At 40.4% G+C, this 25,905-nt stretch overlaps 1 protein-coding gene across 4 annotated transcripts in view; it reads left to right on the forward strand.

Moving 5' to 3' along the window:
• The first annotated feature begins 6,383 nt into the window (after nt 1-6,383).
• Nucleotides 6,384-25,905, forward strand: part of wipf3 (WAS/WASL interacting protein family member 3) — a 92,494-nt gene continuing 72,972 nt past the window's right edge. The window contains exon 1 of one of the 4 annotated variants that reach the window (XM_060825370.1): nt 6,384-6,466. Coding sequence is in view for 1 of the 4 variants with exons in the window: in XM_060825368.1 (XP_060681351.1) it covers nt 7,588-7,590 (3 nt within the window). In the remaining 3 variants the exon portion in view is untranslated. The other 3 variants (XM_060825369.1, XM_060825368.1, XM_060825371.1) reach the window with 3 other exon arrangements.

Below are 25,905 nucleotides of genomic sequence, written 5' to 3' on the forward strand. Positions count from 1 at the left end.
TGAAGTGGAAGCTTTTAGAAGCAATTTTCAACATGAACATTTGCTAAGGCAAGTGTAGATTAACTATGGGAAAGCTAGCAAATAATTATTCCAGATAAATCATGTTCAATTAGCTTGATTATGGCTTTATTGAAGTAACAGTGATAGTAATGTGTTGAGAGTAATGTAATTGTTGTGAGGAACATTGACTTTCAAAAGGATTTTGATTACATATCCTGGTTTCCCCACAGCTCAGTACTGTGCTAGGATTGCTTTTCTTGGTATATATTGATAATGCAAATGTGAGTAAACAGGTCACACTTCCAAATTTCAATTAATAACATGAAACTTGAAAGCATTGTGAAGAGAATGGTAATAGACTTCATAAATGAGTTTGTGGAATGGTTGGATACCTGGAAGATAAAAATACAGAGAGAAGTGAATTGATACACTTTGGTAAACAGAAGGAGAATACGTAATATAAAACAAAGAGTGCAATTCCAAATGGTGGTGTTGGGACGGAGGGGATGGATACTTTTGTGGTACAGTGGTAATGTTCCTATCTCTGAGCCAGATAGTCTTGATTCAAGTCTTCCAGAGATGTGTCATAATATGTCTGAACAGGCGGTTAGAAAGTATCTACTCTTCTATCTGGTGTACAGAAGGAGAGGAACCTGGGATATGTGCACAGGTCTTAAGTGGCAGAGTAGGTTGAGAAAGTTTTTTAATAAACTAATCATTCACTCAGAGGATGAACCCATTGTTTACAGGGCCAACATTTATTGCCTATCTGCAGTTCAGAAGGTAGTGATGAGCTGCGTTATTGAACCACTACCATCCATTTAGTGTAGATGCACCCACAATGCTGTTAGGGAGAGTTTGTGGACTTAATAAAGGGAGACAGAGAGTTCAAAAGCAAAGATGAATTAAAACAAAATACAGTAAATGTTGGGAATCTGAAATAAAAACAGGATGCGTTGAAAAATTCACCAAGTTTGGCAGTATCTATGGAGAGAGAACTAATGTGAGATAAACTGGTGGTCAGTTCTTTGTCTGCTAGGTCTCTATTTCAGCCGTCAGTCCTCAACATTTCAGCGTTTGTTCCAGGAGAAGAAACTGCAGCTCCCATCCATGAAAGTTAGCATTGGACATGTACCACCCTCACTACATCTTAATGGCATACCCCTTTGGAGCAGATCTGCAGTTTTTATTGTAATATTGCTACCTGAAACTTTGTGCATAGGAATGAACACCCATATCGTGGTTTGGACTGGGATATGTCTCATGGTTCTTTGCTTGCTCTATTAGCAATCAATCACTTTGCATCTATTTTGATACTTACAGCAATTCTGCCTTGCCTTGCCTTATTGCACTTCACTTCCTCATCCACACTTTAAAAGCTCACAGTACACCTATGTTTCCTTGCTGTGTAATGCAGACCCAAAGCAAGGCAGCTCATCATTGTTGTCAGTAGTGATCAGTCAAGGGAGTGGACATGTTGCTGTATGACACTGTGCAACAGCAATATCAGACTTGCAGCATGTGCCACTGGCTTACATGGCAAACAATTGCATGTGAGCCAACCAAATAGCCATGTTTCCAAGACTAAGTCAAGTCAAGGTGGACTGTTGTCAGTCAGGAAGTCCTGCCATAATCCGTGAAGAGCAGTGCATTAGCTCAGTCCAGGAGCTTGAACACAAGCAGTCAGCCATGTGGGACAGTCAAGATCGGGGGCTGTATATCACTGCACTTTGGGGACTGGGCCATGGTGCCCTGCGGCTTCAGTGCATCCAGTCATGGCATTTGCAGTAAGTTAGTCGGGGATCTGCATAGAAATCAGGCTGGGGTATTTATCATTTATCAAACAGGGCAGTCCTTCAAAATAATTTGGGGGAGACAGGGAGGTGATGGACTGTAGTCAATCCTGAGTCAACTCAATAAAGTTCAAAGGTAGCTATCAGGGCCTACTACTGTGCTGGGAAGATGGCAAAGTCAATTGTGGGGATTGGAGGCACTTGCTGGAATGCTAGGTCTGGGTGGGTTGCTCTTTGGAGGGTTGGTGTGGACTTGTTGGGCTGAAGGGCCTGTTTTCACACTGTAAGTAACCTAATCTAACCTAATCTAATCTAATGGGACCATAATTGTGAAGGAAGACAACTTAACATATAAGCTTTGGAGGACATTTCCAGCTGTGGGAGGGGGGAAGCGCCTTCGATGTTCACAACTACACTGGGGGTACATTGCAGCATGATGGTTGACATGGCTAAACTGTTCTAAGCTAAAATAGTCTAAACTATGTGTTGTCTTCATGCAAATTGAGATTGTATATGAGAAATGGAAAATGGCTGGGGGCCATATCTGGAGTGGGCAGAGTACGTGTTTCTTTTCTGTCTGAACACATGAATTCTAATTTTAAGTGATTTCAGGCACTTCATGGGGAAATTATGTTAATCCAGAATTTTCACAGTACAGGCTGAAGACATCTGTAATCACAGTACCCTGCATTTAGTATACGTTCCTGATTTGGCTCATTCCTGATGAAGGGCCTGTGCCCGAAACATCGATTCTCCTGCTTCTCGGATGCTGCCTGACCTGCTGTCTTTTCCAGCACCACACCCTCGACTCCATCAGTGTCCAACTGTGTGGGATGCACCTCTTCGTCACAGACAATCTTGACCATGTTATTAGTTGTTACAGATTGATCATTGTCATCTCTTTGAAGCAGAAGTAATCAGAAGCAACCTTAAAATGGTCACTTGCAGTTCACAAAGACAATACAAGATCTGATAGGCTACACGAAGGGGCATGGAACCGATTTTATCTCACACTCAACTGGAAGTATTTGTCAGCAACCTCTTATATGTAATGCTGTCTTCTGTGGGAGATGTGAGGGCTTAGGATGGGGACAAAGTGTTAGTAATCTTACTGCACCCACATTCTCTTACTGTATTTGCATGGCATGCCTTGTGCTGCACTAATCAGAATAATGCAAATATCCAAGGAGAGGTGTTTCACTTTTTGTCCATTTTCATTGTCATATTTGTGTGATGCAAATGCTGACTGCTCACATTATGATGGACCTGTTATGTTTCTAATAACGTCCACACAGGTTCTTTGAAACATGATCAATGAATCCAGTCACAGCAGATGCCATCATCACTGTGGGTGTGTTGCTAAGAAACTTCATTGACTGTGCACACCCTGCTCAAAAGACAAGTGGTTTCTGAGTGTTCCCGGAAGTAAATAGAATTGGTTTTTTTTGCTGTTGTTCAATAAAGTGAATGTTTTCAACTATTTGAAGCTCTTCTGGCATGCGGTGATCTCACACTGGACAATGAGAAGATGTTATGCAATGCTGGGCATTAGAGAAAGAGTAATACTCCCTTAGACAGGATTCTAATATGACATGGTGCTAAATATTAGGAGCCTATATTTGTTGACTATTATAGTTACAATGTCAGTGCATCAGACAGGTAATGATGTAAAATAACAATGCATTTATGAATGTGTGCTTGATTTTGCAAAAGAAAACTGATGTACCCTCCAAAGCTTTTACTTTTCCTTTCACTCCAGAGTTTGACCTGGTGCACAGCTGAGATTAAGATATGGCATCGGTGCTCAGAAACCCTGCACAGACATGCCTCCTTCCAATCCCCACCACATCCCACTCCCCCCACTCACCAATTGAAACTTAGCCAATATTTGATCAAATTCAGCCCTGTGTGTTGAAGAGTATTAAAGGTGCTGGTTAAGATGCCAGTTAACTGGACTGTTTTGTCTTGGATGGGGTCAAATGTTTTGAGTGCTTTTGGAGCTGCACCCATTTAGACAAGTGGAAAGCATTCCACCTTGATTTGTGCCTTATGGTCAAGCATTTAACAGGTGATGAGTTACTTGTCACGGAATTCCGAGTCTCTGACGTCCTTGTGGAGCCACAGTATGGCTGGCCCAGCTTAGTTTCTGGTCAATGGTAACCTCCAGAACCAATTATTAAAGTGGCTGCGTGGAAGCCAGACTTCAGTTATGCAAATAATTTGGAATGGCTGGGATTATACTCATTGGAGGAGAGAGTTTGAGAGCAAACTTGATAGAAGTGTTGAAAATCATGAGGGGTTAGGTGGAAATGAGCCTGTTTGGTTGAGGGCTTATGCTCGAAACGTCGAATTCTCTATTCCTGAGATGCTGCCTAACCTGCTGTGCTTTGACCAGCAACACATTTGCAGCTGTGATCTCCAGCATCTGCAGACCTCATTTTTTACCTGTTTGGTTGATGTAAAGATCAAGAACTATTGAACATCAATATAAAGTGAATACAATATGAACCACTGACAACAGAGAGACATTTTTTTGATACTGCATGTGATTGGGATCTGGAGTGCATTCCTAAGAATCTGTTAGAAGGTGCTTCAATTGTAGCTTTCAAAAGGTAACTAAATAAGTACCTGAAGAGAGAAAAAAACAATAGCAGGATGACTGAGAAAATGTGAGTGAATCAGACTAGCTGGATTATTCTTGAAAACAGCTCCCATGGATAGTTCAAATGGCCTCTCTCTGTGCTGTAATTATTCTCTGAAAAGAAACAGGAGGGCACCATAATATAGCAAGCTTCAATTTCTTTGGGAGGGCTCTCCAATGCAGTCTCATTGCTGGGAAGGGTTTTGGACAGCAAGTTGAACTCGTTAAGAGTCGACAACCAACTTTATGAAGGTTGCCTCAGAACAGCATGGGTCTGGCATGGAGCCAGTGGTTTCAGTGTGTAAAGGGATGACCATGGTCAGGGAAATCTTCCCAAGATCCTATTGAGCCATCCAAAGTTGGATCTCCTCTGATCAGAAAATCTGCTCTCCTGGCTCCCTTTTTGAAGTGTTCCTCCATGTCTAAGTGCCCTCTTGGTCTCGATCTGCAACAGCAGTGCACAGTTCTCCCAGATTCTTTCTAACTGGCTGTTAGCAGAGAAACAGTCCAAATACACCTCCAAAAACAAAACACCACAGAGGTTAGAAACTGGAAAAACAAACTGAAGATATTCAACAGGTTGGGCAGCAGCTGTGGAGAGTGAACCATTCAAGTCAATGATCATTCATCAAAAAGGACTGTGTGTTTGGAAGACTCCCAGCTTCTGTCATGGAATCAGAGAGAAGTGCAGCATGCAAACAGAACTCTTGGTTCAATTTGTCCATGCCGACCAGATAATGGGCGGCACGGTGGCACAGTGGTTAGCACTGCTGCCTCACAGCGCCAGAGACCCGGGTTCAATTCCCACCTCAGGCGATTGACTGTGTGGAGTTTGCACGTTCTCCCCGTGTCTGCGGGTTCCTCCGGGTGCTCCGGTTTCCTCCCACAGTCCAAAGATGTGCGGGTCAGGTAAATTGGCCATGCTAAATTGCCCGTAGTGTTAGGTTAGGGGTATGGGTGGGTTGCGCTTTGGCGGGTCGGTGTGGACTTGTTGGGCTGAAGGGCCTGTTTCCACACTGTAAGTAATCTAATCTAATAACCTAACCTAATCTAATCCCATTTACCAGCACCCGGTCCATATCCCTCCAAACCTTCCTTTTCATATACCCACCCAGGTGTCTTTTAAATGTTGCAATTTTACCTGCCTCCTCCACGTCCTCTGGCAGCTCATTCCATACACGTACCACCTTTGTGTGAAAACATTGCCCCTTAGGTCCCTTTTATCTCATTCCCCTCTCACCCTAAACCTATGCCCTCTAGTTCTGGACTCCCCCATCCCAGGGAAAAGACTTTGTCTATTTACCCTATCCATGTCCCTCATGATTTTATAAACCTTTATAAGGTCACCCCTCAGCCTCCGACGCTCCAGGGAAAACAGCCCCAGCCTGTTCAGCCTCTTCCTATAGCTCAAATCCTCCAACCCTGGCAACATCCTTGTAAATCTTTTCTGAACCCTTTCAAGTCTCACAATATCCTTCCGATAGGAGACAAGAATTGCGCACAATATTCCAAAAGTGGCCTAACTAACGTCTGTACAGCCACAACATGACCTCCCAATTCCTGTACTCACTGATCTGACCAGCATACCAAACGCCTTCTTCATTATCCTAAGCTCCCTCTAAGACTTTCCACCCCTCTCAGATGTGCTAATTGCATTTGTTGATGTTTAGGATTTATTCCTTGAAGCTTCAGTGTTAATGGGACTGTTTGACATCTTTCTGTATTTCAAAAATATACTTTATTCATTTTAAAAAAAAACTTTTTTAATACATATTGTCACAAAAGAAGCTCGGTTCTGTAGAGTTGCAATATCAAGTAATTAAACAAAACACGGGACTGTTTACAGTTGCTCCTAGCTGTGGGTCTGCAGTGAGACAGGCGTGGCCAGGGTGGGGGCTGTCACTTTAAATTGAGAGCTGACGGTGGGTGGGCAGGTGTAGTGAAGGTCCGCCTTCCTGTGGGTGATTGACAGCTGGGGCAGCTCGGGACGTGGAGCTGGAAGGAACTGGTTCAGCTTCTGGGAATAGCTGAAGTAAGTTGGTATTTACAGTACAGTATAGGGTGGCCTGGCTCACTGACACCTGCCATTACCAGGGGGAGTGAAAACCTTTCTCTAGTCGGTGAGCATTTTCTGTTTTACTCGCAGGCGGCTCTATCGCTTGTACAGTTAGTATGTTAATGTTTGAATTGGCACCTTATTTCTTATTGCAGCTTGTATTACAACTGAAACATTTATTGTGGCTGAGCAACAGCAGTGTCGTTTTTGGTAATCCTCACTTACTGTCATCTGGACCTGTCTCCATAATTTTAGATGGGTTTTCTTTCTGTGAGTGTGGGTCTTTATAAAGTGGAGTTAGAAACGGACATAAACTAAATGGGGATTATTTTGTTTTGTTCACTTTAAAAATTTATATTTGGGGAAGTAATTTTGTGTCACGTCAAGCCCAGGACAGTAGTCGGCTCTGCCTGTTGTGGATAAGGCAAATTCATTCAGCTTACTTGTATTGAGATCGTTGAGTGCCGTGTTTACGTTTGAACCTGCAAGATAAATGGGAGTTTCTGTAGCTGATCTGTGTACACAATAACTGCAGGGAAAAGTCAAGAATATCCATTGATTCTCGGGTTTCTGAGAGTCTTGCTTCAAAGCTACTGTGTACGTGGTGGAAGCCTCACCATATCATTGTGAAGAAACTGATGCGAAACTATTATAAGAATCTAGAGCACAGACAAGGGACGCTTTTATATTGTAGTAACATGCCACTATACTGTAGTTCAATCTGTACCATGCATATTTATAAGGTATAACTTTTCTTTTACGTGTAATCTATCTAGTAGATACCAATGACAAAAATGTCATGCGCATTTGTTATCTGTTACACTGTGTATCCGTCTCACTTCGGTCATCTCGGCTCTCGATTGGCTCAAATGTTATTTTGTAAAAAGAGCAACAAATCAAAATAAAACAAAGTAGCTTTCAGTCAGCGGGGAGCAAGTAGTAATGGAAAGCGCCAACCAGCAACTTCTTAAAAACTAATACAATCGCCAACAAAGCTACCAATGAAAAGGAGTTAACAAATCTGATTCTTCAGTGTAAATGAAACAACGTTGAACTTCCTTCAGATGAAATACTGACGACTGTTTGCAACATAATAAATGGTATAAAACTTGTGACCTGCAATAAAGTTGGTATAATTGCGTTGCAAAATGTAGTAAATTTATCTGAGAGGTAAGTGCCTTTCTGAATAGCCTTGAGTCTGTGTTGATTGCGGCAGCTCCCATGATGACATTGTCTGTAATGGATGAAGTACCCAGCATGGATTGGTGAAAGAATTTTCTTCTTTAAACTACTTTATTCTGCAGGCTATCATTCACAGGCTACCTGTTAGAGAAGTGCTGTTAGCTTGTGTTGTTGGTTCAGTGTCTTGAAACGTGTTGGCCATTTGGCTGCACTTAGTAATTAAACAGCATCAAAAATGAAAAGATCTGGTTACAGCCACGGCTTGAACTTTTCAGCTTTGGTCCAAGAATCTCTGATTCTGTGGATGCAGGAAATCTGAAACAGGAACAGAAACTCGGCAGGTCAGGTAGCATCTGCGGGGAGAAAGCAGAGTTAGTGTTTCAGGTCCTGTGACACTGCTTCAGCACAGGTAGTAGCTGGGAAAGGTTGATTATAGATGCTGAAGATGTGGGTTGGGGGAAGGGGTTAAGAGTGAATGAGAGATGGAGACAGAGCCCAGACGGAGAGAGTCAGACTGTTAGGCAGACAAAGGAATCGAGGACCATAAATAGGTGAAAATGGATTGACTGTGCTGAAAGCAGCCCATTTTATGACAAAGAATGGGGTATGGAGATGGGTATAGGATATGGAAGAAGGTTGAAAAACTGCAAGAAGTGCCAATTCTGTAAATTAGAAACAAAAACTGTTGGAAAAGCTTAGCAGGTCTGACAGCATCTGTGGAGAGAAATCAGAGTTAATGTTTTGGGTCAAATGACCCTTCCCTTTGAGTTCTGATTTCGCTCCATGGATGCTGCCAGAGCTTTTCCAGGAAGTTATTTTTGTTTGGCATGGGTGTTCGTGCCCTAAAACTTCACATTCAGTCTTGACTGCTCCAGGGTTCCCAAATGGAGAATGAGATGCTATTCTCCTAGATTGTGCTGAGCCTGGCTGGAGCACTGCAGCAGGTCTGAGACAGACATGTTAGTCAGGGAACACAATGTTGTATTGAAGACACAGCCGACCGGAAGATCAAGCTCATTTTTTGTTTTGCAAACTATGTAGATGTTCTTCAAAGGGATTGCTTAGATTGTGTTCCATTTCCCCTAAAGTACAGGAGCCCATATAGTGAGCAATGAATATAGTAAACTAACTTTTAATTGAAAGCAAATTACTTGTTCATTTGAAAGCTGTGTCTGGAATCGTACATAGAAAGAATTTCTTTCTGAAAAGAATTGCTTCACATACAAATGTTGTTCAGTACATGTTAGATGCGATAAACTGAATTTTAAACAGCACTAGAGGAGCAATTTTTATATATAATATATCCTAAATTATGCAGGTATTTCTGAATGCATATACTGAATACATGAACAATAGTTGTTCATTTAAGCAGATTTCCTAGAAACATGGTATTTATTTGGTCAACTATTTCTCTTTTTTGTAGCTAAATAAAACACATTATAAAACCAAGTGAAAGTCTTGCTATCTTGGAGCAGTTCTTACAGTATTTTCCCAAATTATTACACTGAAGTTTTGCATCATTGAGTCAGATCAGGATATGTGGAAGATGAAATAATGTATGTGTCAGGTGTTTCTTTTGTTATTCAAAAACTGGCTAGATATCATGTAAATGTTATTTTTCTAGTAGCCAAATTCCTTCAGTTCTTTTGAATTTAACTGAACTTAAATGTTACTATAAAAATATCAAGCGACAAAAGTTTACCTTTCAAATATTCTATCTTAGCAAATGTTTAATTATTTATCCCTTATTAACATGTTTTTTCTTCTAGATTAGAAATAAAGAAACAGTACATTATATATTTCTATCATTCTTTCCTGTTTGTCATAACTCTTTTAGAGATTAAGACTTGAGCTTTATCCTGTTGCTAATATGAATCCTGCTGACTACGCATTAATTTCATGAGTGCAATAGTTTTCACAACTCTGAAATTTACCTGACTAACACACTGTTTGGATTTGCACATTAATGATTGAGGTCTGCATCAGAATGAAATGAAAGTAGAAACCATCAGAGGTTATTAACATGAAGCATCTTAGTTTTAAATATCTCAGTCTTAGATTTAAATTCTGCTAGGTTTTTAAAAACAGGTTATGAATAACTTTAATATTTTTCTATAATAGTCTAATATGTATTAATAACAATTTTGTAGTCCTATTGTTAATATAATTGAACAAAGTAGTTGGAATGAGTCAGCGGAAACAATGTAGGATCAATTGAGGTACACATTTTTTTGCCTGATGAAATGTCATGACTTGAAACTTTGACTTTAACTTCTAACTCCAGATGCCAGATATTCTGAATATTTCTAACACTTTCTGTTTTAATTTCCAACTTTCAGTAGTTTTGCTCTTATGTTTTGCACTTAATTCAGTAGATCAGATCAGACATCTTAGAGTCAACCATTCAGCCATTTTGAGTCTGTTTCACCATTCACTTGCATTTGGGGTTTACAGGAACACCACTACTTGTGTAGCTTGAATGATTGTAACTTTTTTTCCCATTCCTTCACAGTTGTTTTGAATTCAAAACTTTAGAAAATAGGAGCAAGATAGGCCATTCAGCTCATTGAATCTACTCTGCCATTCACAGCTGATTTCTCAATCTCCATCTCAATGGCACATCCCTGCTCTCTATCAATATCCTTTGCCTTTAGTTTTGAAATATTTATTTATTCCTTTTTTAAATAGTTTTTATGTAGAATCCCTACGGTGTAGAAATAGGCCCTTCAGCCCAACAAGTCCACACTAACCGTCTGAAGAATAACTATCCAGACCCATTCCCCTATATTTACCCCGACTAATGTACCTCCCTCACCACTATGTGGGCAATTTAGCATGACCAATTCACCTACTCTGTACATGTTTGGACTGTGGGAGGAAACCAGAACACCCAGAAGAAACCCATACAGACATAGAATGTGTAAACCCCACATACAGTCACCCGAGGCTGGAATCGAACCCAGGTCCCTGATGCTGTGAGGCAGAAGTGCTAACCACTGAGCCACTGTGCTGCCCACTTGGATGGGCTCACTTAATGACTTGGACATCAATACCTTATCTGGTAGTGAATTACAGAGTCACTACCCTCCGAAGAAATTTCTTTTCAACTCACAAGGAAATGGTCTACCCATATCCTAAGGAGATGACCACTTGTTGTAAACACCTTCCTTCCCTCCCCCAGTTAGGGGAACCATCTTCCCTGCATCTGCTCTGGCCCACCCTGACATAATTTTATGTTTCAATGAGATCCCTCTTACCATCTTAAATACCAATGTACATGAAAACATATTCAACCCCGTCCCAATTTGTGTAACAAGCTACATGCTTGTTTTCAATATAGGAATACGCATTCAATTGCACTATAGTGTCCTTGCATCTCTCAGACTACAGTGGTTCAATGAGGTAGCTCCAAAAAACCACTACCTTCTCAAGAGCAACTAGGGCTGGGCAGCAAATCCTGTCTGTGCCTTACAAAATAATTGCAAAATACCTTTCATCCTTGCCTACCAGAAATCTATCAATGTTGGTCTTCAGATGACCAAGCATCACTGCATTTATGGAACTGAGTTCTAGGTTTTTATTAACCTTTTTTTTTTGTAAAGAAGTTTTGTTTTTCTTCACCTGTAAATAGGTTAGCTCCAATTGTGAAATTCTGTTCTCTTGTTCTAGGCACTCCCAACAGAGGAAATAATGCCTCTCTATCCCATCAAATCCTTTAATCATTATAAACATCTTGATTAGGTCGCACCTTAAGTTTTTTTTGTATTCAATGTAATATAAGATTAGCTATGTAACTTTTCATAATTTAACCTTTTTTTTTAGTCTTGTATAACTTGGTGGAAATAAAGTACTGAAGATGCAGAAGGTCTCAGATAACAATTGAAAATGCTGGAGAAATACAAAAGTTTGGCAGCACATGTGGAGAAAGAAACCGGGTCAATATTCCAAATGGATGACCTTTGGACTATAATTTTGTTTCTTGCTCCAAAACAGATAGTGAATCTATGCTGCATTCCCTCTGGGAACAATAAATCTTTCCTGAATACAGTACCCTCAATGTGCCTAACTAAACTTTTTTTTATCAAGTTTTAACAAAAGGTCCTTTTATAAATCATTCCTAATGAAGTAAAGGCACATATTTTAGTAGCTTTTGTAACTTAAAATTTCATATCTGTCCATCGGCTCAGTGATTTTGGTATTTAGGAAATTAAATCTGTATTTCTCCACAGTTCCTAACTTTGAATTAGCTTGTTGAATATTTTTCTGAAGCTCCTCTGTTATTGATTGTATCGTCATTGTTGTTTTGACAATAATGATATGCAATTTTCAAGTTTATAAAACAAGCCTACAAATAAGAAATACAGCTTAGGAATGAGTGGAAGCACAGTGAAGCGAAACATTAGGCAGAAGTTTGTAGGAGAAATAATATAGCTGATTCATTAATAACAGTGCACCCCATTATTTACATGGAAACTACACAACAGCCTCAATCGCTGTATGAAATTGCACAGTTAAATATGGAAACCAAGAGTTGCTAGTGTAATGCTCTGCTCCTTTAAAAGATGTGCAATGACAGGATCTGTTTTAGAATTTCCCCTTTTTTAAATGCATTGAATTGTGTGAAGCCATGTACTTGATGTATGCAAGCTCAATTCATTGATAATGCACTTGCTAGTATAACTACTCCCTTTAATGACAGGATGCTTACTGTAGATGGATATTAATTTGTGATTCAACTGAAATGAGCAGAAAGATTGCTTTCAAATGATCTGTCTGCTGAAAATTAATTTTTATAAGGATGCTGTTTCATTCTTTCAGATCTTAATTATTTGAGGTTTAAGCATTTTGTTTTAACCTTTCAGCTATTAATTCTCTCTTCTAATCTAGACTTTCTTTACTTCTCTCTTTTTTTGGTTGTGATGCCTAACCAAAATATTCCATATTCTAATTCACCTATCCCTTGCAGAAATAAATCTGACCTCATTATCATGTCTAGCTTTCACATGATTCCATATTGACCACTCCGACAACATGGTCAACTTTTCATAGCCCTGTGAAATGGTCAAGGCAGCTATTCAGCTGGTACAGAAAGGTCAAAAAGGAATAAAATGGACTACCCATTTATCTCAGCACTGGAAATGACATTACAATCCAAATCAACCCTGAAAGGTGTTTCTTAATATTTTGGAGAAATGTACTTTTGAGAAACTACCCGACTAAGTCATACATACAGAATCATACACTACAGAAAGTGTTGCAGATGCCATCATTACTATTCCTGGATGTGTTCAATTATGCTGATAGTACAGACCTAGCTGACTTGTTGGCATAGTGGTGCATAGTCTGGAGGAAATCGTCAACATTGACTCTAAAGCTAATGAAGTCATAACCGTTTGTCAAACATGGGCAAGGAAATTTCTGCTGAGTTTTACTTACCGCTCTTCCATGGCTGATAATTCATATTGAATTACTGGAATTGTTCCAGTGTAAGAGGAGGCTGTGCTATGCATTGTCTGCACCAACTCTCCAAATCAATTACACTTTTAAGAAGAACTGAAGTTAGCAAGGGCATAGAATGTGTGCACTGCATGAGAGACTGCAGTGTCGGTCACCAAGTGAAATAAAATACAACTACTTGCATGCCAAAGAGTAGCGTTTTCTTTTTCTGTAGTAAAGTTTATTACATTACTAAGGTTTAAATTGGAATAGTAACTAATTGTGAGGAGAACCCTAAATTCAGTAATTAATGAATGTATTATTGAATTAAAATTTAATGGCTTGTGCCATTTTGATTGTAACGTGATGCAGTTGCAGAATGCGGGAGTTCCTGGGCACTATTAGATTATCTACAGTGTGGAAGCAGTCCCTTCAGCTCAACAAGTCCACACTGACCATCAGAGTAACCCACCCAGACCCATTCCCCTTCACCTAACATTATGGGCAATTTCACCTAACTTGCACATTTTTGGACTATGGGAAGCAAACTGGAGCACCTGCAGGAAACCCACGCAGACACTGGGAGAAAGTGCAAACTCCCCATAGACAGTTGCCTGAGGTGGGAATTGAACCTGGGTCTCTGGCACAATGAGGCAGCAGTGCTAACCACTGTGCCACCATGCCACCCACTAGTGTGATCCATATCAAAAATGTCTGCTACTCAAAGAACTTGACCTCAGGTGAGTAAAGTATTAGCTACAGAAACTGACACAAGGGTGTGGCTCAATGATTTGTTGTCAAACTTAGCAAGTAGTAAAATGGTTGTGGTTCTTGGAAGGCAATCAACTCTGCTCCACAGCTTAATTGCTTGTGTTTCTCAGGCTAGTGTTGTAGGCCTGAACATTTTTCAGCTGCTTCATCAATGATCTTCCCTCCAGAATAAACAAATAAGTCCAGAACATTTGCTGATAACTGTAGTATTCCGTATCATTTGTGATCCTGTAGATAGTGAAGCTATGCCTATGTGCAGGAAGGCCTGAACTGCATTTATGCTTGTGATAATAAGCGGCAAGAAACATTTATACCATGTAAATGCCAGACAACAGTCATTCCTTGACAAAAGAGCATTTAGCCATCTCATCTTCCATGGTGTTACCGTGGCTAAATCCTTCACGATTAATATTCTGGGTGTTACCATTGATCAGAAACTTGACTGGACTAACCATGTAAATTCTGCAGTGACAAAAATTGGTCAGAGACTGGGAATTCTGACTGTCTGTCTTACCTCCTGGCTCCCCAAAGTCTGGACACCATCTGGTAGGCTTTAAGTCAGGAGTGTGATGGGATATTATCCATTTGACTAGTTGAGTGCATCTCCAACAATACTCGAGTTCCAGGACATCAAGGACAAAGCAGCCCATTTAATTGGATCCCATCTATCACCTAAAGCATGAATTTCTTCCACACCAACATATCGTGATAGCACTCTATGCCATGCACAGGATGCATTGCAGGAACTTGCTAAGAATCCATTAATGCACATTCCAAATTTGCACCCTCTAACACTTGGATGGAGAAGGGCATCTGACACACTTGGGATAGTGCCACTTGCAAATTCCACTCAAAGTCTCATACCATCCTGACCTAGATCTATTTTACTGCTCCCTTGCTACTGCTAGGTTAAAAATTCAGGAACATAGTTTGCTAACCACTCACCAGATCAACTGCAGCAGTTCAAGGAAGTGGCTATCCACCACCTTGTCAAGTATAATTAAGGATGAACAACAAAGACTAACTTTGGCACGGTACTTACATTCCACAAAATAATCTAAAACATCCCTGTTCAGGCTTATTAATTTATCTGATTAGGTACATATAAAACCACTTGTCCTAATTACACCGATCCAAAATGATACATAGACGAGGCTAAGGTTTTGAGAGATTTGGTTGAATGGACTTACAATACCAAAACCCATTCTGTTGTTGGCCCTGCTCGCAAACACAGTTGTGATGCACAGAATGCTGTGAAGTTGCAACATTTGTGTCGTAGGTATGAACTAAACTCACCACAGAATGGTGGCTTCTTTAAGCCTGATTTCAATTCTGAGAACCTTTTATTTAAAAAAAGATGATTTATTAATTGCTACCACTGGCAAATATGGTGCCTATTTATTTCTCTTTTGCAATCCTGTCTTTTACTTCCCATTACGCTGCTCCTTCAATCCATGACTTGACATTGAATTCACCTGTTCAGCTTTACATTTGTCTTCATTTTGTTCACTGCTGACTTCTCAATCATTATGTCTGATAGTTGGAGATACTCACCAGAACTGCTTGGCCTGTTCACTCAACTACTGAGTGCTATGTTTTTCTTTCTCTGTTGTTATCAGCAAGTTTTACTCATGAAGGTATTTTTTTTAAAAACTATGCAAGGGCAACTTTAACTTATGGCAGACATTTCAGCTAATGTTTAACTAGTTTCCTTGTGAGAAATAAAGACAATTCAACTTTTATTTAAAACACTTTTTTGTAAACTGACATCATGCTAAATATATCATAAAACAATGGCTTTTCCTCATTGTCAGAAGGGGAAGAGATGGAGAGAGCAGAAAATTAGATTTCATCTAATGAATAAGAGAATTGGTAATAAATTGTGGTGTTTTGTGGTCAGATATGCTTGAGTGCAATATAAATGCAAGTAAATAGTTCATTCACAAAATTACTTCTGGGTAGAACATGTTCCCTTTTTAAGGACATCCTGGTACACTCCTCCTCCACTCTCAACATTACTTGGGATGGCATGGTGGCTCAGTGGTTCGCACTGCTGCCTCACAGTGCCAGGGACCCAGGTTTGATTCCAGCCTTTGGCAACTGTCTATGTGGAGTTTGCACATTCTCCTTGTGTCTGCATGGGTTTCCTCTGGGTGCTCTAGTTTCCTCCCACAGTCCAAAGATGTGCAGGTCAGGTGCATTGGCCATGCTAAATTGCCCAGTGATAGGTGCATTAACCAGAGGGAAAGGGGTCTGGATGGGTTACTGTTGGTGTGGACTTGTTGGGCTGAAGGGCCTGTTTCCACACTGTAGAGATTCTAATCTAATCTAACCACTTGCGCTTACAGTCATGGCACCTTCTCATGCAATCACAGAAGGTGCAACGGTTTCCCATTTACCTCCTTCCCCCTCACTATCCAAGGGCCCAGACACACCTTCCAGGTGAAGCAGTGACTAACCTGCTCTTCACTCCATCTAGTCTACTGTATTCACTGCTCACAATGTGGCCTCCTGTATGCTGGGGAGGCGATCACAGACTGGCTGAACTCATCATTATGGCAAACCTCCTGTCTGAAGAAAAAAGACCCTGCGCTTCCAGTTGCCTGCCACTTCAACACACCAATACTTCCCTGGCAAACATCTCTGTCTCAAGCCTGTTGTGGTGCTGCAGCAAAGCTCAACTGTAGCTCGAAGAACAACACCACCTCCTTTTTTCATTTCAGTACCTTGCAGCTTTCAGTGCTCAACATTATGTTTAACAATTTCGGAACATGAATCTCCTTCCCTGTTCTTCACCCAACCCTAACCTCCCAGGTCCTGTCCTGTCAGTTGCCCTCCGCAAAGCCAGCATGTTTTTAACTAGCACCAGTCCCTGTTCTTCATCATCCCCGAATTAATATGAACAATCAGTTAACCTGCTTTTTTTCCTTTTTCTCTCTGACACTGTTTCCATCTATCCATCTCACTAGCCAGCTCCCCTCATCACCACCACCACTAACCCAATCAGAATCTGCATGCATCATCAGCACCAATGCCATTTTCCAGCTGCCTTCAGCTCCGAGAAGGATCCCTGGACTCGAACCATTTTTTTTCTTCTTTTGGAATTCCAGCATCCATAATTCATTATTTTTATTTTACAGTTGAGACATGATCTGTTAGAGTTGTTGATAACTCATGTGGAGAGCAAGTGGAAAGGTATGCAGTTTTTCTTTAGTCAATGAGTTAATAGCCGGGGGTATAGATTTGAGGTAGAAGGCTAAGGGGAGAGTTAACCACTTTTTCACTTAAAGGGTGGTGGGAGGCTGGAATTCACTACCTGAAAGGATGGTTTAGTCGAAAAGTTTAACATTTTAATAAGATAAACATATATTGTGGGTAGGCTGCAGAAGGATTTGGACAGGTTAGGAAAGTGGGCAAAGAAGTGGTGGATGGGATACAGTGTGGGAAGGTGTGAGGTCATGCACTTTGAGAAAATAGTCCATGCCTCTCTCCTTATCAATGGGGAGAAAAATCAGAAGTGTGAAGTCCAGAGAGACTTGGGAGTTCTAGTCCAGGATTCTCTCAAGGTAAACTTGTAGGTTGAATCAGTAGTTGGAAGGCAAATTCAAGGATGGCATTTTATTTTGAGAGGGCTTGAATATACAAGGAAGGATGTACAACTGAAGCTTTACAAGGTTCTGGTCAGGCCACATTTGAAGTATTTTGCTCGGTTTTGGTTCCCAGATCTCATTAAGGATGTACTGGCCCTGGAGCATGTTCAGAGGAGGTTCATGAAAATGATCCCAGGAATGAAAAGCTTAACATATGAGGAATGTTTGAGACTGTGGGTCTATACTCACTGGAGCTTAGAAGGGTGAGGGGGGTATCCAATAAAAACTTTCAGAATAATGAATGGCCTGGACAGAATAGATATTGGGAAGATGTTTCCATTGGTAGGAGAGACTGGGGCCCGAGGATATAGCCTTAGAGTAAAGGAAAGATCTCTTAGAACAGAGATCAGAAGAAACTACTTCAGTCAGAATGGTGAATGTATAGAATTCACTGCCATAGAAGGCTGTTGAGGCCAGCTCACTGAGGTTCTTTTAAGATTGGTGTTCTTGAGTATCAAAGCTTACGGGGAGAATGGGGATGAGAAAATGATCAATCATGGTTGAATGGTGGAGCAGACTTGATGGGCTGAAAGGAGCAGAAATTAGGCCAATGTCTTATGGTCTTCTTCACTTGGGTTGCTATGGGCTGCGAACTGGGAAATAGTATAAGTGTGGACAGATCTTTGTTGTGGGCATAGTGGGCTAAATGACCTCCTGCTCTGTAGACATCAAAAAGAATTGCAAAGATATGACCCTTTTATGCTTAAACATAAGAACTGGAGAGAATGGAAGAGTCAATCTGTTTGCGTATTTTCCTCAGAAGAAACCACTGGAAGATGTTTGGCAAAATTGGGAGAGAAGCCTGAAGAGGCACATCACTAGGTCAGGATCATCTTGCCCCTTCTCTTATGCTTTTCATAAGCAATGTGGTGAGATTCTTGCTGGGCAGTGGCGAGTTGCCAGTTAATGACGATTAATGCTTTTTTTTTGAGGTTTTTGTTGATGGGCCAACTCACCATCTCAATATTCCAGCTGTGATGTTTATAAAGTAGCCCAACAAACTAGATATCAGGAAACTCCAACATCGAAACCAGAGTGAATGCTTGCTTCAGATAACTCCAGGTTGGACACTAATATCTAAGGCAGATTTGAGTACTGCCCACAGGGACCCAGCCCAATAGACATTGCATCTGACATGTCATCTTCAAAGAATCCTGAGGGACATTTCAGATCTACTTGCAGAAGGACCCTCCTGCACTCAGCTGCATGAACAATTAGCTTTGTAATGCTGCAGCAAAGACACTGAACGTTCTGATACGCACCCAGCTCATGGACTGGCCAGGCTATATCTCCGGGCTGCACGCACTGTCTTGGTGCTCACTTACTCAGAGCCTACTTGGATTCTCCTAGCATCTCTGTTTTGCATTGCTTGGCCTTGTCTTTTAGCAACAGAAATATCAGACTCCTATTTCTACTGTCTTGATGTACTGTTTAAGGCAAATGCAATCCGCAAAGCTGGTCAGGGTTGGCATCGGGCCTCCGTCAAGTCAAAAGCAATAGCCTCTGCTCAGGGATCCGAGTATAGTAAGACAAAGTAGCCTCCGATACCAGGCAAGGTCCTGCTTGAAGCAGTCAGAGTCAGACCAAGCTGACATGGTCTGGTGCTGTGGCCTCAACTAGTGGTCCTAAAGAAGACCAAGTCCTGACTGTGCACCACTCTGCCCAGCAGTAGCTCCAGGATCCAGTCTGTAAGCTAGGATGCTGGTTTCCCCCAGTCTGCCATATGTATCTGGAGCAAACTGTGCAGGATAGCCCCAGTTTGACTGCACATGACTAGGTGCACAACATTTTTATTTAAAAGAAAGCACGTGCGCTGAAACTACCAGTCAGTTCAGGGAAGTTTGGTGAATGGCGAGTTGTTTTGTGTGAAGTGTATGACCAGATGAGGATGGAATTTAAGATTCTGAGAGAAATTCCCTCCAGCCTCACTGAGAATCCTTCCAAGAAACTCGTCGTGACTTGCACTTATTGGGCTGAATCATATGGTATTTTGAATCTTTTTAAAAAATTGAATAATCACCCATTGAGGAAACACATTTCTGAATAGGTGTATCAATTCTTCAGGAGTTCTAATTTGCTGCTATGATGTATATTGTGTTTCAGTTTTAATTCACTACAAATTGGACACACCAGGGAAGGTATAATATGGAAGAACCGAAGATCTTTGCAACAAATGTATTAGGTGTTCTGTAATTCGGCTGGGATTTTACTGAAGCTGTCTTGCTTTGTTTGCTGTTTCTTTTTAAGTATTTCCATGGGTCACATGCTAAATTATCTTGGGCAGATAATCTCCTCTAAAGTATTTGCCTGTGCCAGACTGTAACAAGCTACATGAAAATGTGTGAGAGCAAGATGGTAATGAACTTCCCTCCTGAAAAATGTATTTGCCTCATCTTTGAGAAGCAGTTAATGGTCAACATTTCTCTGATGAAAGTGGAATTGTGTTGATTCTAGTGTGCACCATTTTAACAAGGTGGTTAATGCACAATAAGAGGGCACCAAGCTATTTACGGTTGTACCTATATCTAAATAAGGACATATCTCAATTATAAGGAGCTCAAGCAAACTGTTAGCAGAAACAAAGTTTGCACTCTGGGTTAAAGTCCTATGCGTTCAAATCACATTCCCGAGACCTTGGCACAGAGTCTGTATAATATCTGATCATAATCAAAATGCTTTTGTGCAATTTGGCCTCCATAGTTCTTGCATTACAGTGGCTATGTTTTGCAAATACTGAAATTGGAGATTATTCATAGTGTCTCAGATATCATGAGGTCATATTCCATTCTTCTGACTTTTGCAAATTGGAACATCAGTTCAGTGCCACCTGCATCTTGTAAAGAAAGAAGTGGATCCATGGCCAGGTTGTGATTCTTTTGTTTTTTAAAAAAGCCACTGGAAGTACAATTTTATAAGGAATTGTAGCCTGAATAGTTAGTTCTTAGGCCATTTGGTACATGGTATCTCTGATCCCTGTGAAAAGTCTCTCTTAAAACTCACTCTGTAGCAAGTTTTGATGACCTGCTTGCTTCTTTAAGTGCTACAAATGTATTTTCTTTACATTCCCATCCAATTTTCTATTGAAATCATTGGTTTCTGTAATTATTTTACAAGGACGTCAGCCAGGTGGACATTGTAGAATATTTGATTCCTGATTGGAGCTGTGTAATGTGGTTAGAAGAAAGTGAGGACTGCAGATACTGGAGATCAAAAGTTGAAAAGTGTGGCACTGGAGAAGCACAGCAGGTCAGGTAGTATCTGAAGAGCAGGCGAATCAATGTTTTGGGCACAAGCTGTTCACCCAGTGCCACACTTTTCGAAGCTAATTAATGTCGTCCAATTGGGGAGCCTGGGCTGACATAAAAAGAGGAACGTCTGAGGTTCGATTCACTTGGAGAACTGGACCAGTGTCAATCACTTTCCACATATAAATGAAAAGGGTGACTTAGTGATGTCCTCTGGAGTTATTTCAATCTCCACTCCAGCACCCGAATGGGTAATGCATTCCGGGAAATTACTAGCTCTGTGTTTTCTTAAAAGAAAACAAAGCTCTTCTTCACATTATTCATGCATCTCCTGTCCATCCTCTTAAATCTGTATTATGCAGCCCCTGTCCTTATTTATCTTATCTAAGGCTGGCTTGATCTTTTTGATTTTGACTTTTGTTATTTGATTTTATTGTAGTCACATGTACCAAGGTACAGTGGAAAAAACTTTGTTTTGCAAGCAGATCATAGCAAGCAAAGACGTACAGATCATAGGGTGCTGAGACCGAGCAAGGCATACAGGTCACACTGCACAGGGGGTGCATAAAACAAAATCAACATTAACAAAACTAACATTATTTGGAGTACGAGAGTCCATTCATCAGCCTAATACTTGCAGGGAAGAAGCTGTACTTTAATCTGTTGTTGCAAATGTTCAAGCTTCTGTATTAGTGGGGTTGGGGGCATGGCATTTGATGTTGGCAACCTCTTTCCACAGTAATGAGAATCATTAAAATGGTGTCAGTTGATGGGAGGTTGGCTTCTGTGATGGTCTGGGCTGTGCACAATTTTCTGTAGCTTCTTATGGTCCTGAAAAGAGAAGTTACCAAACCAAGCCATTACACATCCAGATAGTATGCTTTCTATGGTGCATTTGTCACGGTTGGTTATGGTCCTTGTGGATATACTGAATTTCCAAAGCTCCCTAAGGAAGAGGTGGTGTTGTGCTGCCTTAACCTATTTAAAGTTTCTCACATAAGTATGATAGTCATCGGTTATCATCACTCCTAGGAATTTGATGCTCTCAACTCTCTCCTCCTCAGCACCATTGATGTAGTTAGAGGCATGTTCTCCTCCTTTCATCCTGAAGTCAACGATCAGTTCATTTGTTTTGCTGACATTTTGAAAGTGGTTCTTGTACCTCCTAAGTATTCTCTAATCACCTTTGATAAATGGGAAACAAAATTGCCTTTTCAAACTAACTTGTAACTAAGCCACAATTTTTGGAACAATTCAGTTAAATCTCCTCTGCACCTGCTTAAACACCATTGCATCTTTTTTAAAGTGTGGTCACTAGAATATTCTAATTGAGTCAAACCAGTGGTTTAGATATGTTAAGCATATGTCCCTTTTTTTTTGCATTCAATAATTATGAAGCTCTGCTGTTGTGCACTTAGAATTTTGCTATGATATCGATATTACCATCCCTTCTGGCAAACTGTATCATCTCCTCCATATTTCTGTCTTCACTTCCATCTTTTGAAATTCTACTTATTCCAAAATGCAAGTCATTTACATATACTGCCAATCGCACTAGCCCAAGTATTGACCTTTGGGGGAAAAAACAATCATTCTCTTCTTTCTGTCCTTTCTGAGCCTCAAATTTGCTTTCCAGCCTTTCATATAATACTTTTGTCCAGCATTTACTTTAAAATTAATTATAGGCAACATCCACTGTGTTCCCTTTATCTACTAGCTCTACTTAATTTAAAATATCAATTAAATCAGTCAAGTATGATCTTCATCCTTTTTCACCAGTTTCCGGTATCTGTCTGTAATTTCCTTCAACTTAGTGTCTGTTAATTTTTTTTCTGATTTTTAAAATTCTAAAACCTTTTACAAACCTCTGACTAACTGAATAGTAGTTGCTAGGACGTTGCTTGCACCGTTCCTTAAATAAGGGTCTCATGTTTGTCCCTCTGTATTCTCTGTTAATTTTCCCACAACCTAGGGAAACTTGGAAACACTAAAGGCAAGCCCTTCCACTTTCTCAAATCCTCTTCCTTTAGTAAACTGGGGATGCAAGCCATCTAGGCAAGTCGACTGATCAATTCCAAGCATAGCTACCTATTCCAGTACAATTTTAACACCTCCGTTTGCTTCTATTAATGCTTTGTCACATTCCTCTTCCATAGTAAACATGGATTCGAGCAGGTGCTGAATAAAACTCCTGCCGAACACCAGAACAGGAGTAGGTCACTAGCTTTTCAAACCTTCTCCATTATTCAGTCAGAGGTGATCTGGATATGATCTCCACTCCACACATCTATCTGTACCCAATAACCCTTGACTCCCTTGTCTATTAAGAAAACAAAACTAAACAACTAGTTTGAATAACTTTTAAAAACTAAGCCTCCAAAACCTTCTAGAGAAGTATACCATATTATAATGGCCCTTCAAGAAAACCAGTTCCCATTTCTTCCTTGAAAGGGAGCTCCATTTTTGCTAAACTATATCCCTGCTTTTAGTGTCCATAGTTTCAATGCTGGTGATTGCTAATGCCAATCAAACAATATCACATTGCTAAAAGGATATTCGTATTTGACATGAATAGTCTAACTGTCAGAGTGTATTTGCATCTGGTGCGTAAACACAGCAACGTTATGCTATTTCACTGGTCAGGTAGATAAGGACATGCCATTTTCAGTTACCCAGAGATGAAATGTCACAACTTGGACAGTAGCTCTGGCTATTGATGTTGAAGTGCACGTCTCCCTCCTGCTTACATTGTGCTTTGCATCTATTTATTAAATTTTATATAAAGTGGGCGGCATGGTAGCACAGTGGTTAGCACTGCTGCCTCACCACGCCAGAGTCCCAGGTTCAATTCCCGCCTCAGGCGACTGTCTCTGGAGTTTGCACATTCTCTCCCTGTGTCTGTGTGGGTTTCCTCCGAGTGCTCCGGTTTCCTCCCACAGTCCAAAAATGTGCAGGTTAGGTGAATTGCCCATAATGTTGGGTGCAGGGGTAAATGTAGGGGAATGGGTCTAGGTGGGTGTGCTTCGGCGGGCCGGTGTGCACTTGTTGGGCCGAAGGGCCTGTTTCCACAGTGTAGATAATCTAATCTATTCATGATCAGTAATCATCCTCACCATATTTTTACAAGAAAACATGATTTGATATTATAGTAACAAGCATTTTTTCCACTTATTGACCAATCAATTAAATTATCAAGTAGATGTATGAGTTGCTACACACAGTTAAATAACATTTGAAAAATGTTCATGTAATGACATACATCTGTGACTCACTTCAGGAATTCCTCTCTCTCCATTCTTGGACCAACTTTGCCTCCTAGACTAGCTGCTGTTTATTTTCTCTAACCCATATTATGGCATTGTTCCTTCCTCCTTTTGTTCCATACTTTTTTTTTCTATATCCCTTCCTCTTCTCCCAGTGTAGTTCTCTTTTTGCTGCGTTATTATTTTAAATGCTGATGCTGTTCAAGCAAGTAGCAATTCTTGGTGTGTAAACAGTAATTGTTAGCAGACTGTTTTCCATATTTTATGTTTAAGTAAAATCCATCCTCAATTGCAGCAAACATGATAGCCAATGATCAGAAGTGGGAGCTTTGCCTGCTTTCCCCTTCTTGAACTAGTTCAACAGTCAAGCCATTCACATCAGCTGTACTTAAATCCATGAACACTGCATGGGGTGGAATCAAAGCAGAGATTTTCTTTATTTGACTCCGCTCTCTGTACCATTGGAGAATGGAGGGCCAGTGGGAGTAGGTGCTGTCAAAGATTAACTTTTTTAGTTTTCACTTGACATTTATTTCTTTTGATTTATATTTCTCCCATACGCCATTTCTATTTAGCATGCTGTAGTCTGTGACTTCTTAATGCAGCCGACTGGTAGCCTAAGGAGTCAGTCTTTTGAAGTAGAAGATGATAAAGGATCACGTAGGTCATCTTTTGCTCTAAATTGCCTTCTTTAGCTTTCTGTGAAACGCATGTCATACTCTTCATACTGATTTCTGAAAAGTATTACTGGTCTAGTATGTTCTCTTTTTTTTTGAGGAGAAATGCTTTCTCTTTCTTATTGGCCAGTGCTCTGAATTGCTCTTGGAATCGTGGACATGTACAGATTTGCCAGGGAAGACTTCGAAATCCCAATGCACTCCACAGGGGCTGAGACCTTTTTTGATTTTTGTTGGTTTTTCTATACATTGAACCCAGGAATTGAATGTTCCACTGGCAATACAAAGAATGAGTCTATTCATGCAATGCCATAGCAGAGTTGTGCAATCCACTACCAAATTCTGTCACCTTTTCAGGCCTGTGGTGGATGTGTTTAAAGTCTAAGCCTGCTATGCCCCTTTGATTCTTGACAACTGAAAGGTGATTGACAGATACATTTTGATCGATTGTAATTTAAAAACAACCCGGAGGAAGTGTTTCCAAAATTATGCTCAAGATTGAACATCATCTCCGTTTGGAGAAATAGTGTCAGTGTAATGGGCCATGTGGTCACCTTCTTCTGCGTTGTGGCAATTCTGTGATGTGGAATTGGCTGTGGCTTGTTTTTTTTTTCCCTATTTTTTAAAAATTGTTAAGTCGGTATCTAACAGAAAGAGGGCCTTTGTAGGAGTTTTGTGGGATGGCAGTTGATGTGACATTGAAGCGAATATTTTGTTCAGCCTCCCATTCAGAATATCTATATGTAGGACAACTGGGTATCTCCTTAAAAATGTCTTTCAAGAGGTTACCTTCCAGATGATATCAGGTTAACTTTTAAATTTGGATTACGCAAAGGATGTGAATAACAAAGACAGGATGTAACTAACAACTGCAGCTGGATAGATTACAGCACTTAATAGTAGTGCTGTGAAATGACTTCAACAATTTGAAGGAGAGGGTTAGCTTGAAATCCTCTTTATATTTGTTCGGTTTGTAATTTAAAAATGTAATTCTGGATAGCAGTAAAGACTGCTGTAGTCAATACTTATGTTTATACATTAACAAATAAATACAATGAAATTAGTACCAATCAGTGATGTATAACACTCCAATCCGATTTGGATATTATGCTTGGTTCAGTCGACTTGAGTAAATGTTGTTGTTCACATTTTGTCGCTGTACTGTGGCCTATAAATGAGGTGTGCTTTCAT

The sequence above is a fragment of the Hemiscyllium ocellatum genome, chromosome 5, assembly GCF_020745735.1.
Source record: "Hemiscyllium ocellatum isolate sHemOce1 chromosome 5, sHemOce1.pat.X.cur, whole genome shotgun sequence".
Taxonomy (NCBI): Eukaryota; Metazoa; Chordata; class Chondrichthyes; order Orectolobiformes; family Hemiscylliidae; genus Hemiscyllium; species Hemiscyllium ocellatum.